Source organism: Pristis pectinata, chromosome 10 (assembly GCF_009764475.1).
Source record: "Pristis pectinata isolate sPriPec2 chromosome 10, sPriPec2.1.pri, whole genome shotgun sequence".
Classification (NCBI taxonomy): domain Eukaryota; kingdom Metazoa; phylum Chordata; class Chondrichthyes; order Rhinopristiformes; family Pristidae; genus Pristis; species Pristis pectinata.
In genome coordinates this window covers 24,920,415-24,934,071 of record NC_067414.1, presented here as the reverse complement: position 1 = coordinate 24,934,071, position 13,657 = coordinate 24,920,415, and the positions used below count along the sequence as shown (strand labels likewise).

General features: G+C 41.4%; 1 protein-coding gene across 3 annotated transcripts in view; it reads left to right on the top strand.

Moving 5' to 3' along the window:
* The first annotated feature begins 777 nt into the window (after positions 1-777).
* cep162 (centrosomal protein 162) overlaps positions 778-13,657 on the top strand; it is a 108,155-nt gene continuing 95,275 nt past the window's right edge. The window contains exons 1-5 of one of the 3 annotated variants that reach the window (XM_052024435.1): positions 846-1,034; positions 4,213-4,312; positions 6,272-6,410; positions 6,700-6,822; positions 8,658-8,813. In XM_052024435.1, the coding sequence (XP_051880395.1) occupies positions 4,253-4,312; positions 6,272-6,410; positions 6,700-6,822; positions 8,658-8,813 (478 nt within the window). In that variant the 5' untranslated portion in view covers positions 846-1,034; positions 4,213-4,252. Of the gene's footprint in view, positions 1,035-1,553; positions 1,784-4,212; positions 4,313-6,271; positions 6,411-6,699; positions 6,823-8,657; positions 8,814-13,657 lie in introns of those variants that run through there. The other 2 variants (XM_052024436.1, XM_052024437.1) reach the window with 2 other exon arrangements.

The window sequence follows — 13,657 nt, the reverse complement described above, 5'->3', positions numbered from 1 at the left end:
AAGGTTGTCAAAGGATACAGCAGGATATTGATCAATTAGAAATTTGGGTGGAGAAATGGCAGATAGAGTTTAATCCAGACAAGTATGAGGTAATGTATTTTTAGAGGTCAAAGGCAAGAAGAACGTATACAGTAAATGGCAGGACCCTTAGGAGCATTGATGTACAGAGAGATTTTGGGATGCAGGTCCATGGCGCCTTGAAAGTAGCAACAGAAATGGATAGGGTGGTAAAGAATGCTCCGACCGGTGAAAGCATTGCAACTGCATAAAACTTTGCTTCAGCCACATTTGGAGTGTTGTGTGAAGTTCTGGTCGCTGCACTAAAGGATGCAGAGGCTTTGGAGAAGGTGCAGAAGAGATTCACCAGGGTGTTGCCTCGATCAGAGTGTATTAATTTTAAGAAGAGGTCGGACAAACATCAATCGTTTCCCCTGGAGCATCAGAGGCTGAGGAACGATCTGGTATAAGTATATAATATTATGAGAGGCAAAGATAGGGTAGATAGTCAGAATCCTTTTCCCAGGGTGCAGATGTTAAATATTAGAGGGCATAGCTTTAAGACGAGAGGGGAAAGTTTAAAGGAGATTTACGAGGCAAGTTTTTTTTAAACAGAGAGAGTTGTCTGGAATATGCTGCCAAGGGAAGTGGAGGAAGCAGACACTATAGCAATGCATATAGAGGCATTGAGACAGGCACCTGGACAGGCAGGGAATAGGCAATGGATCATGTGCAGGGAGATGGGATGAGTTTAAATTGAACCCATGAGTTAGGTCTGATGGTGACATCACAATGTGGAACCAGCGTACTTGTGACGTTTTCCTTCATCCTGAGTTCGGACGCTTGTCGTTTCGATCTCAAGCGCTGAACGCATTCTGTGAGCCGAGTCTGGTCTGCGGCGGCTTCCGTCCGCTGGACCAACGGTTGGCTGTTGCCGGCGTCTTGTTGCCTTGCAACGCCTGCGGAGCCTGGCCCGCAGCCCTCTGCCGCCTGTCGCCGCTCGCCTCCCGCTTTCACGCGGGAAGGACGCCGCTAAGGTAAGCGGGCAATCCACTTTTACTTCCCCCCTCCCCCCTCCGGCCCTGAGGTGACAGAAGGTTGACGGTTCCTGAAAACAGGATGCACCGTGGCGACTGCGATGGGAATTGAAACGGAAAGAAAATGCAGGGTTTCGACCCGAAGCATCGACAGTTCGTCTCCCCCCCACAGATGCTGCTCGACCCGCTGGGCTCCGGGTTCCAGCGTCCGCTGTCTCTTGTGTCGCAGAAGTAACCCCGCCTCCCGTTCACGGCGATTGGTGCAGCGCGGCCAGGCGCGGGCAGACTCTGGATCCTGAGTGGCTGGCAGCACCTGTCAATTAACGTTGCGTTGCCGCCCCTTCTGCCCTCACGAAGGCTGTCATTCACCCTCTTCCATTATGACGCCCACGGCGGGCAGAACGCGCGGGCCCCGGGAGGAGGGGCTCGGGAGCCAATCACAGGGCGCGGCGGGCGGCGGTGCCGCTGGGCAACATCGGAAGCGGCTGGGTGGTGATCGTATTGTGCAGCCAGGGGAAAGGCAGCAGAACGGGAGGTCTCCAAAGGCAACAAATAGAGCTCTTAAACTTCGCAGGAGGAAGAGGAGCTCAATGAATTCTGTAGGAGAGGGAGCGAGCCGTTGAAGTTCTGCACGAAGAAGATACTGTGGCTAAGAGAAAAATCCTGCACGAAGCGGCGAAGCGATCCCTCTAATCCTGCGGGGGTGGGGGGAGAATCGGAATTAGTTTATTATTCTCACATGTACCAAGGTACAGTGAGAAACTTGTCTTGCATACTGTTCATACAGATCAATTCATCACAGTGCATCGAGATAGTACAAAATAAAACAATAACAGAATAATGTGTAATAGCTACAGAGAAAGTGCAGGTGGACAATAAGGTGGACAATAAGGTGTAAGGTCATAACGAGGTAGATTGTGAGGTTGAATCCATCTTATTGTACTAGGGAACCATTCAGTGGTCTTATAATAGTGGGATAGAAGCCGTCCTTGAGCTTGGTGGTATGTGCTTTCAAGCTTTTGTATCCTCTGCCCGATGGGTTGGGGGAGAAGAGAGAATGTCTGGGATGGGTGGGGTCTTTGATTATGTTGGCTGCTTTACCGAGGCATCGAGAAGTGTAGACAGAGTCCATGGAGGGGAGGCTGGTTTCTGTGATGTGCTGAGCTGTGCCCACAACTCTGCAGTTTCTTGTGGTCACGGGCAGGGCAGTTACCGTACCAACTATGGGTGGGGCAAGGGGAGTGGCCTCTTGAATTCCACGGGGAGAAGGGCGCCTTCCCCACAGGGGGGAGCGACCCAGTATTTCTTTGTTATCCACAACTTATGAGTCTGAGAGAACATGGCTTTTTTTTTGGTATTGCAACAAATGAGTTTTTTTGGGTCATCAGTTGGTGAGGGGATGTTGGGTCAGATGTTATAGTTTAGGTTGTGGACATTTTTTTCATAAAAACATTAGCTGTGATATGGGTAGAGGCAATTGATGTTGTGAAGTTGGAAATCGATGTGCAAATAAATAGCATATTTTACTTTTACTATGCAGTACCATTTCTATGAAGTATAAGTTGTTATTGAAAATTGGGAACTTGCTGCATGGATCATAGAGTATGCAATTTTTCATTCTGGTTCCCCAAAATACCTTGACGTACAAATGCACGGATAAACTGACTATGTCTGGATGACATTTCCTTTGTTTTCTGTGGCATATTTGCAGCCTGTACTATACATGGGCCACTCTTGTAGAAGTAGATTTTCACACTGCCTGTGAACGCTGCTTCCATGCACCTCAAAGTGAGCGCATTGCACTATAGTACTAGGGTCTATTTGAATAGGTCTTTAATAATTTACTTGGTCTGGTCTCTTTGGTGCCCCTCCACCCCATAATTTGCGATCCTTGTCCTGCATAGTGGTTAGTGTAATGCTATTACAGCGCCAGTGACCTGGGTTCAATTCCCGCTGCTGCCTGTAAAGAGGTTGTACGTTCTCCCCATATCTGCGTGGGTTTCCTCTGGGTGCTCAGGTTTCCTTCCACATTCCAAAGATGTACGGGTTAGGACGTTGTGGGCATACTATGTTGGTGCCAGAAGAGTGGCGATGCTTGCAGGCTGCCCCTAGCACATTCTTAGCAATGCAAAAAGACACATTTCACTGTGTGTTTCGATGTACATGTGACTAATAAATAAATATCTAATTATTCCTTATTAAAAAATCAAATCTGTTGATACTTCCCCAACATCTGGTACCCACCTCCCCATCCGTGTCAGCCAATTTGCCACATTACCCCCCCCCACCCCAATTTTCTCCTTTACCATCCCTCTCTGATCACCCACCAATCCCTGTCATGCACTTTGGGTATCTCTTCCCAAAGTGTTTTACAGTCAATTGGTACTGGGTCACTTTTGGAATGTAGAATGCATGCCAGATATACAGGCAGTTCTGCTGCAACATGTGTTTCCATTACACAAATTGGACATAACGTGACTGATGAATTAGAGAACACTATTTGTATTACGTGGGCCGAATTGGTTATAACATGATTTTGATTGAGAACTAGCTTGCAGTAATCAGACATCATTGTTTCTTAAGGGCACAGACAGCCAGTTTCAGTGTGGGATGCTATTTAAGAGAGTTACTTCTTGCAAAAGCTTGTTTTGGTAAAAAAAAAGTCAGGGGGTGGTGGAAACTCTACATGTGACCTCCCTGCTGTAATTAGAGAGGCTGCTGGTTTCAGTGCTGAAGACCATTTACTAGAGTTACTTTGGAAATGGATAAACAGTCACTTCTATTGATACCTGTGCAATAATACGTTATTAAGTAATGTAACACACAGCCCTTAATATTTTTAACCGGCAGTAACAATATCAACTTATGGCTATTAAAAGCACCTTTTGAAAATCCTGGGGGGAAAAATAAATTCGTTATTGTGAGTCTGAAACACTCTAGCCCCTAAATGCCTCTTTTGCATTGACAGAATTGTTTTTGTAATGCGATTTTTCTATAATGATAGGTTTCTTAGGAACACAACTATCACATTATAGCAGAACCGCCTATATTATAAGCAAGAAATGTTCTCACAAGTAGCGGTTTGATCACAGCCATGCAACCTCTCAGCTGATCCACAAACCATTCATAAAATCATCCGCTACTTTCTTCGATTAACATCCTATTTATGTTATTCTAGAGTACCAATCTGAAGAATCTGCTTCTAACACACTGAAATCATGAGTCGTAAACTCACCAAGGAAGAGATAGAAGAACAGTTTGAACAATTCTTAAAAGAGGTATAATTATCTTTACTCTGGTTTACATCAGAGATATTTGAGTTGAATGTTTTTTGCAGATAACTGCTAATAGTTTGTTTTTGCATCATGCATGATTTTCATGGTAACAGTCAACTGCAGTGGTATAAATGGTCTGCGATCAAGGATTTTAATTTGGCAGTTAAAAAATTTGTCATGATGAGAGTAGGGAAAATAGTAGAGTCTGGTAGTGTACAGCGACACTCTAATTAACCTGTGGGACACAGTTTAAATCTGTCGATGACTTGGTTGAGACCTCTAATAGAAAAAAAGTCATGACAATGGAATGGAAGGCCATTTGGCCCTTTGATCGGTTCTGCAATAAAATTAGATAATATTTAATCTATATCTCTTAATATCATTAGTTTTTAAAAAATACTTTCAAAATTAAAGTTAATAATTGTCTGGCTCAAATGGCATTTGTAGAAGAAAGTTCTGAAGTAGTTGGTGCCATGATCAAGTAATTGTAAGAAATTTGCTTCTAGGAATTGTGTGTAAACTATTGTTCTATACACTGCCACAGCTATTTCAAAGAAATTATCTTGATTGGGTTTATCCATTTGTAACTGTATTTGATTCATCCATTTTCCTTTATCTGTCTATCCAAACTAACCCAAGGGCATGTGTAGCATAGTGTTAAGTTAGTGGTCTAGTATCCAGAGCCCTGGACCATTGGTTCAGAGACATGAGGCATGAAGACTTTAACTTCAGGTCATTATATAAATCAGGAACCTTTTTTTTAAAAAAAAAATCTAGTACCAGTAATGTTAACCTTGCTTGTCCTTTGGGATTTTACTTAATCTTGTCTGCTGGTGACATTTTGTGCCCCCTCTTTATCCTCCTGATTTCGTTTTCAGGTTCCCTGCCCCAAAACCATTCTTGTAGGCCTCTCCCATTTTTGATTCCCTATACCTGCCATATTTTTTTTAATCCAATTCTTTATCCCCTGAAGCTCACTAATAATTATTTGAAGTAGAAGGGACTAAAATTTACCCTGCAACATTTTATGTCTTGTAAATAATCTTTTTTAAATTGGTTGAGACTTTAAACAATTTTCAGCTAAAAAAATAAAACCAGAAAATACTGGGAACACTCAGCAAGTTAGCCAGCATTTGTGGAAAGAGAAAATTACTATTTCAAATCAAAGGGGCTTCAACAGAACTTGATATGTTCAATGGGTGTCTAGTTTATAACTAACACAACCACTTATACTTAAATCTCTGTCAAGTCTATTGTTGGGTTTCGAGTAGCTTCCTTTGAACAAATTTGGAATTCCTTTCAGAAATTGGTGTCATTGGAAATTCCAGCTATCTCCTTTTATGATTGGAAATAATGATATTTGCTTAATATTTTTAACATAGAGCGAAGGAGAATGAGAGGTGACTTGATAGAAGTGTACAAGATGAGAGGCGTAGATTGAGTGGACAGTCAGACTTTTTCCCGGTGAAAATGGCTAACACTACTAGGGGGCATAATATTAAGGTGATTTGGAGGAAGGTATAGGGAGGGATGTCAGAGGTAAGTTTTTTTTTACACAGAGTGGTGGCTGCGTGGAACGCTCTGCCGGCAGAGGTGGTGGAGGCAGATACATTAGGGACATTTAAGAAACTCTTAGATAGGCACATGAATGATTAGAAAAATGGAGAGCTATGTGGGAGGGAAGGGTTAGATAGATATTAGAGCAGGATAAAGTGTCGGCACAACATTGTGGGCTGAAGGGCCTGTACTGTGCTATAATGTTCTATAACATCGTCATTTGATTTTTACCAAAGTTCAAACAATCTTGGTATTCTATGTAAAAAGAAATCTTAATCGGTTGAAAAGTTTAAGTTTCATTAAACTTAAAATTGTTTGTTCAATGCATGGTATTGTTCTACTTTTATTGAGTACGAAAGCTATTAATAGTTCAGTCTAACTGATCACAGTGTACACATATTCCAGTCTGTTTCAGATGATTCTGTTGATTTAGGAAATTCACCAAAATCCAGTGTTCTGAGTTCACTGGGGCAGCATAATAGGAAGGAAACCGAAAAAGATGCAAAGTTGTGGTGGATTAATGATGATGATTCTGATGAGGGGCGTAAGTACCTGCCTTTTCCTCTTGCAGCAATAGTATGATGTCAGTTCTTTGAAGTTTGGCCACAGGAGGGTAGCACAGCATCATGACACGGAAACCTCTAAGAATTTTACTGCAGTCTGTGCATTCTGTAATTGTTTAAAATTTTCTATTTTATATCATTTGAATCAAAGCCTTCAAAATTTTGTCTTTCTGTTTTCCAATTGCTTATCTTTTAACTTGCCTTCTTTTGTCTGCTTCTCTTTTGTACTCTTTGAACTTCTTGGCACGTTTCTAATCTTCTCCATCCAAGCACCCCCTCTGAGGAGGTTTATCAAACTGAAAAGACAGCCGGCTGTAACTGATGCTGGCATAGAAACTATGAAGAAAGAAATTGGTGAAGAGCATGATGGAAATGTACAATCACAAAGCCCAGGTTCTCATGAGGATATTTGTTTTTTTTTTGTGTAATATTGTGCATGTACCATGGAGCAGGTGAGCAGTAAGCAACAAGTTCTCACCATAGTGAATAAACTATGCTTGCCTAGAAACGTGGGAGCTTGTAACAACATATTTACTGAGGACACTGGGTAGATCTGGGACATGTATAGCATCTTTTTCACATTTCCAAAATGTGAAATACGTTTAGAGCCAATAAATTGTTAAGGGATAGTATAGTGCATTTTAAATAGCTTTGTCTTTTTTAAATGATGATTGGAAAGACAAGTAACCAAGTCTCAGACACACACATGGACTCACTGGCAGGGGCCTTTTGTGAGGTGCTGTGGACTGCAAATGGCTACAAAGACACAGAGTTGAGGCCCAGCCCGCAGACTGGCCTGATGGCCTTTTGGCAGCTCGTGTAATTACGAGGCACTTTGATAATCAGAGAATTTTGACAACAGTTGTGTTTTTTTTTAGTTAAATATTAAAAATATTTAAAAATTGACATTTAAAAATACATGAATCATTTGTTAATTAACTGGAACATAAATATACATGGAAATTAAAAAAAAATCCTTATCTAAACACCTTTTAAAATGAAGGTCAGTGAGCCCATTCAAATTAACGGCTGAGTTAGATGTGTTTGCTGCAGTTGGCGTGACATTAAGGGTGCAGACATGAAGTATATATGGGCCCTTGATTCAGCAACTTACTGAATAGTGAGTTCACGGGCAGAGTGAGTGGTCAGTCGCATCTGACTTGTCACCATGTTCCCAACTTGCATGTTGCTGTAGGTGTGCCAGTGGTTCTCCAATGAGTAGCCAGTTAGCAGTCAAAGTGTTCTGGTCATTGTGTGAAAAATCTGTAGTTTGAACCTGTGTCTTGCTGCTCCATTTATATGTAATTCAGTGTCTTTGCAAGAACTCTTCAAAATCTGATATTTAACATTTAACCCTTACTAATCACCACTATTTTGTATTTGAAGTTTTTCTATTTGATTATTTTATTTTTATTAATTGATGTATTTAAAACGATCAGTGAATTCGCTAGACTAGAAACTGTTTCCTATGATAGGAACAACTTAGAACAAAGAAATATCAGAGCTCAGCAAAATTTTGAAAGAAAGTGAGAGGATTTTTTTCCCCCACAGGAAGGCCATTAGAAATCTTGGGTTCAATTGCCAAGTGGCTGTACATAGAACATAGAACATTACAGCGCAGTACAGGCCCTTTGGCCCATGATGTTGTGCTGACATTTTATCCTGCTCTAATATCTTATGCATGTTGGTATAATTGAAATTGGCAAAGCTGACATCAATAGATTTTGGTTGTGTATCAAGAATTATGGAGGAAAGGATGAACAGACCTAAATTAGATCATCTCTTAATGTTCCAACTCAAGAAACAGACCAAGCTTATGCAACCTTGCTTTATAATTAACCATATGTTCCAGTACCATTTTGGTAATTCTGCTAAAACTGCATCAAGGCTGATGTATCTTTCCTTAGTAACTTAAAATGAATGCAGTACTGCAGATGGAAGGTATTATACAACTGCAGCATCCCTTCTTCACTTTTATATTTCAACCCCCATGTGGTAAAGGCTAAAATTCAGTTAGTTTTGATTACCTTTTGTATCTGTGCTTTAACCTTTCAGTACGTGTACATAGGACACCGGAATCACTTTGCTTCTTCACTGTTTGTAGTCCCTCTAGAAGATTTACTATACTTATTGGGTAATGATTGCAATGTTCATACACTGAAGAAATATGGCCTTTTCAAACTAAACATTCTCACTAAACTATTTCACTTTTCTTGATAAAATGACAGAGATGCTGCCAACCAATCAGAGCTTTCTCAAATCTCAGAGATTCCCAGGGTCAATTCCAGAGGTTGAAGAAGAGCAACAAGAGGAGAAGAAGGCTTTAGTTCAGGGTGATGAGAGGACTTCTGTATCCATCAGCAGAGACAGTTTGGAACCAAATGGTATGAAATATTTTCTGTATGGAATTGGAATAAGAAAAATGAGAAAATGTTAATTAATTCTGCAGACCTAGAATGCAATAGTCCTTTTAATGAACAGTTACTTAATTAGATGCAATTTTTGAATAAATAGAAACCTAATCCATTCCTACCAAATACATGGGGGAGAAAACATGAATTTCATTACCTCTAATGGTGAAAAGGTTACCTTCAGTCTTAAAAGAAATACTGTCAATTACTGCTGTTTTTGATGAAATATAAAATGAAAGATGTTGCATTTCATGCACACTGTGCATTGTATTTGCTGTGTCCAGAATGAAACAATTAAAATAAACAGTGGTTTGGAACAGTGGCAAAACTGCACAAGCTGGTGATCTGAAATAAAAACAGAAAACACTTGAAACATTTAGCAAGTCTGACAGCATTTATGGATGGAGGAACAGAGTTAATATTTTAAGTGAATAATTTTTCATCAGAAGTAGGCAGAGTTAGGAAACAAATATATTTTAACTTGCAGAAGAAGGGCAGAGATGGAGAGCACAAAGGAAAAGTTAATGATCGCATTGGTAGCAAGAGCAATTATAATGTAAATAGTGGCCCTGCCAGTTGAGAAGAAATGGTAGAGGCTTATTAATGCTAATCTGCCTGAAGGAGATGAGTGAGGATAGAGGGACTGAGAGAGGAAAAACACTTAAGGAACTTTGAAGTACAGAACACTCTATTTCACTCTGACCAGTCCCGTTAGCCTCTTGCACTGTTTCAATGAAGTCTAGTTTAAGAAGTAGGAAGAGCATTTGATTTTCCAACTGACCATTCACAGCCATTGGGGCTCAATGCACGTAAACGGGATATGAGCGAGGTCCTAAATGAATACCTCTTATCGATATTCACCAAGGAGAAGGATGTGGAGGCTGGAGAATTAAGGGAGGGGTTTGCTGATGTTCTGGAGCACATACGTGTCAGGAAGGAGGAAATGTTAGAAATATTGGATGCTGACAGGATCTCTCCAAGGGAGGAGATTGCTGGAGCTCAGATTTTTGCATCTTTGTTTGTCACAAGTGAGGTACCAGAAGACTGGCCGATAGGTAATATTCCCTTGTGCAGAAAGGGCAATAGGGATAAGCCTGGAAGCTATAGGCCAGTGAGCCTTTTATAAGTGGTAGGGAGGTTTCTGGAGGAGATTCTGAGGGACAGGATTGAGTTCACTTGGAAAGGCAGGAACTGATTAGGAGGAGTTAGTGTGGTTTTGTGCAGGGGAGATCATGTCTCACAAATTTGATTGAGTTTTTGAGGAGGTAACTAAGAAAATTGATGAAGGTAGAGCGGTAGACATGGTTTACATGGACTTTAGTAAGGCTTTGACAAGATCCCGCATGGTAGGCTGGTCTGGAAGGTTAAGGCACAGAATCTAAGGCGTATTGGTAAACTGGACCCAAAACTGGCACTGATAGGAGGTAGAGGATAGTGGTAGGTTGGTGTTTTTCTGACTAGGAGTCTATAACAAGTGGTGTATCACAGGGGTTGGTGCTGTGACCTTTTGTTGTTTATAATATCTATAAATGACGTATGAGAAAGTAGATGGTCTGATTAGTAAACTTGCTGGTGACATGAAAATCGGTGGAGTTGTAGACGTTGAAGAAGGTTGTCTAATGACATGGATTAGCTGGAAAGTTGGGTGGACTGGTGGCAGATGGAACTTGATCCTGATAAATATGAGGTAATGCTCTTTGGGAGGTCAAATTCTGGTTGGAGATTATGGAGTAATTGGCAAGGATCTTAAGAGTGTTAATATGCAGAGAGGCCTTGGGGTGCAAATCCACAGTTCCCTGAAAGTGACAACATGGTTGGATAGGTTAGTGAAAAAGACATTTGGTATGCTTGACTTCAGAGGCTGAGGCATTGAGTACAAGAGTTGGAATGTCACGTTGTAGCTGCACAAAACATTGGTTGGACTGTACCTAGAGTATTGTGTACAGTCCTGGTCGCCACACTACAGGAAAGATGTAGTAGCAATAGAGAGAGTGCAGAAGAGGTTCACCAGGATGTTGCCTGGAACGAGAGGCTATAGTTATAAGGAGAGGTTGTATAGTCTCGGTTTATTTTCATTGGAATGTGGGAGGCTGAGGGGTGACCTTACTGAGGTTTATAAAATTATGAGGGGCATAGATAAGATAGATAGTTGGAATCTTTTCTTTCTAGGGCAAGGGAGTATTGAACTGAAGGTCACAGGTTTAAGGTGAGAGGGGAGAAGTTTAAAGGAGACCTAAAGGGTAATTTTTTCACACAGGATGGTAAATAGCTACCAAAGGAGGTGGTGGAAGCAGATACACTTACAATACTTAAAAGCCATTTGGACACATATTGGACAGGAAAAGCCCAGAGGGATATGAGCCTAATGTAGGCAAATGGGATTAGCGTAGATAGGCATCACAGTCATCAAGGATGAGGTGGACCTGAGAGGCCTGTTTCTGTGCTGTACGATTCTAGCATTGAAATCAGTAATTACAGATAACCAGCCCTTACAGTTTGTAGGAAAACTAGCATTCTTGATGAATGGTCATCAACTTGTAAAGTTAACTTGGTTCTTCTCTCTCTCTCTGCAGATGCTAGCTGACCTGTTGGATATTTTCAGCATACTTTCATTTCAGATTTCCATCATCTGTGTTTTGTTTTTAAACTCTCAGTTGCAGCATTTCTTTCTTTCTCCCTTTCTCTCTCTCTTTCTCGCGCTCTCTCCTTCCCCCACCTCCTCTGTTTTCATTCATCATCTTGTACAGGTAGGTCATTTGCAGTTAACAAGCTTTCATCATTCTCTCTCACCCAGCACAGTCACCACTTGTACCATATTCTTCCTTCACCTCCATCCTATCCCAGACTTTGTTTGTTCTCTTCCCCCCTCCCCTTCTCTGCATGCTTGTTTCCTAACTATGCCAAAATCCGTTGAAAGGTCATTATTGAGCATGATAAGTAAGAAAGAAATGTTCTGTTTCCCTGACAACAGTTTCTACTAGACCTGCTGAGTACCTCTAGTGTTGTTTTTATTTAGAGAAGTGTCTTAATAAAAGGATTGATGTAATATTTGTGTTCATAGGTAAACCAGTGTTATGTTTGCAGTATAAAAGGAGCCACAGGAGATGGGAAAAGTCTTGTGAATATTTCTCATCTGTATTTACCATTGAGAAGGTCAAGAAAGCTGGAGAATTCAGGGAAGAGAATACTGATATCTTGAATCATATCCAATTACAAAAGAGGAGGTGTTGGCAGTCTTAAAGTGCGTAAAGGTGGACAGATCCTTGGGGCCTGACCAAGTGTATGCTAGGAAATTGTGGAAAGGTAGGGAAAAAATTGATTGGGTCGTGGCAGAGTTATTTTTATCACCGTTAGACATGGGTGAGGTACCAGCAGACTGGAGGGTGGCTTGCATTGTGCCTTTATTTAAGAAGGGCTGCGAGGACAAGCCAGGGAACTACAGGCCAGTGAGTCTAACATCAATGGTGGGAAAGTCACTGGATAGCATATTGAGAGAAAGGACCTACCTGCATTTGGAAAGGCAAGGACTGATTAGGGATAGTCAGCATGGCTTTCTGCGTGGGAAATCATGTCTCACGAATTTGACTGAGTTTTTTCTTTGAGGAGGTGATCAAGAGGACTGATGAGGGCAGGGCATTGTAGACATTGTGTACATGAACTTTAGGAAGGTCTTTGATAAGATCCCACGTCGTAGGCTGATTTGGAAGGTTGGATCGCATGGAGTTGAAGGTGAGCTAGCCAATTGGATTCATAATTGGCTTGGTGGAAGGAGTCGTAGGGTGGTAGTGGAAGGTTGTTTTTCAGATTGGAGGCCTGTGACTAGCAGTGTGCCACAGGGATTGGTGCTGGCTCCACCGTTGTTTGTCATCTATGTTAAAGATTTGGATGAGAATATAGTTGGCATGGTTAGTAAGTTTGCGGGTGACACCAAAATTATTGGTATAATGGACAGTGAAGGAGACTAATTAAGATTACAGCAGGACCTAGAACAACTAGGAAAGTGGCCCAAGGAATGGCGGATGGCATTTAACTCAGACAAGTGTGACATGTTGCATCTTGCTAAGTTAAACCAGAGCAGGACTTGCACAGTAAATGGCATGGCTCTGAAGAGCATTGTGGAATTGAAGGACCTAGGGGTACAAGTAAATAGTTCCCCGAAAGTAGCAAGACAGGTAGACAGGGTGGTGAAAAAGGTGTTTGGCATGATTACTTTCATCAGTCAGGGTACTGAGTACAAGATTTGGCACGTCATGTTACAACTATACAAGATGTTAGTGAGACTACGCTTGGGCTATTGCGTGCAGTTTTAGTCACCAAGCTACAGCAAGGATGTCATTGAGCTGGAAATAATGCAGAAAAGATTCACATGGATGTTACAGGGACTGGAGAGTTTAAGTTATAAGAGGCCTCTGGATAAGCTGAGGCTTTTTTCCATGAAGCATAGGAGGCCAAGTGGTACCTTTTATAGAGGTATACAAAATCATGAGGGGCATAGGGTGAATGGTCAGTCTTATTTCCAGGGTAGAGAAGTCTAAAACTACAGGGCAAAGATTTAAGGTGAGAGGGGAAAAATTTAAAAGGGGATATGAGGGGTAAGTTTTTCAGAGAGGGTGGTGAGTATGTGGAATGAGCTGCTAGAGGAAGTGATAGAGGCAGATACAATTATGACATTTAGACATGGGTAGGTAAGGTTTAGAGGGATGCGTGTCAAATGCGACTACCTCAGGTAGGCAATTTGGTAGGCATGGACGAGTTGGATTGAAGGGCCTGTTTCCATGCTGTATAACTCTATGACTTTATATTTGCAGTATATTCTT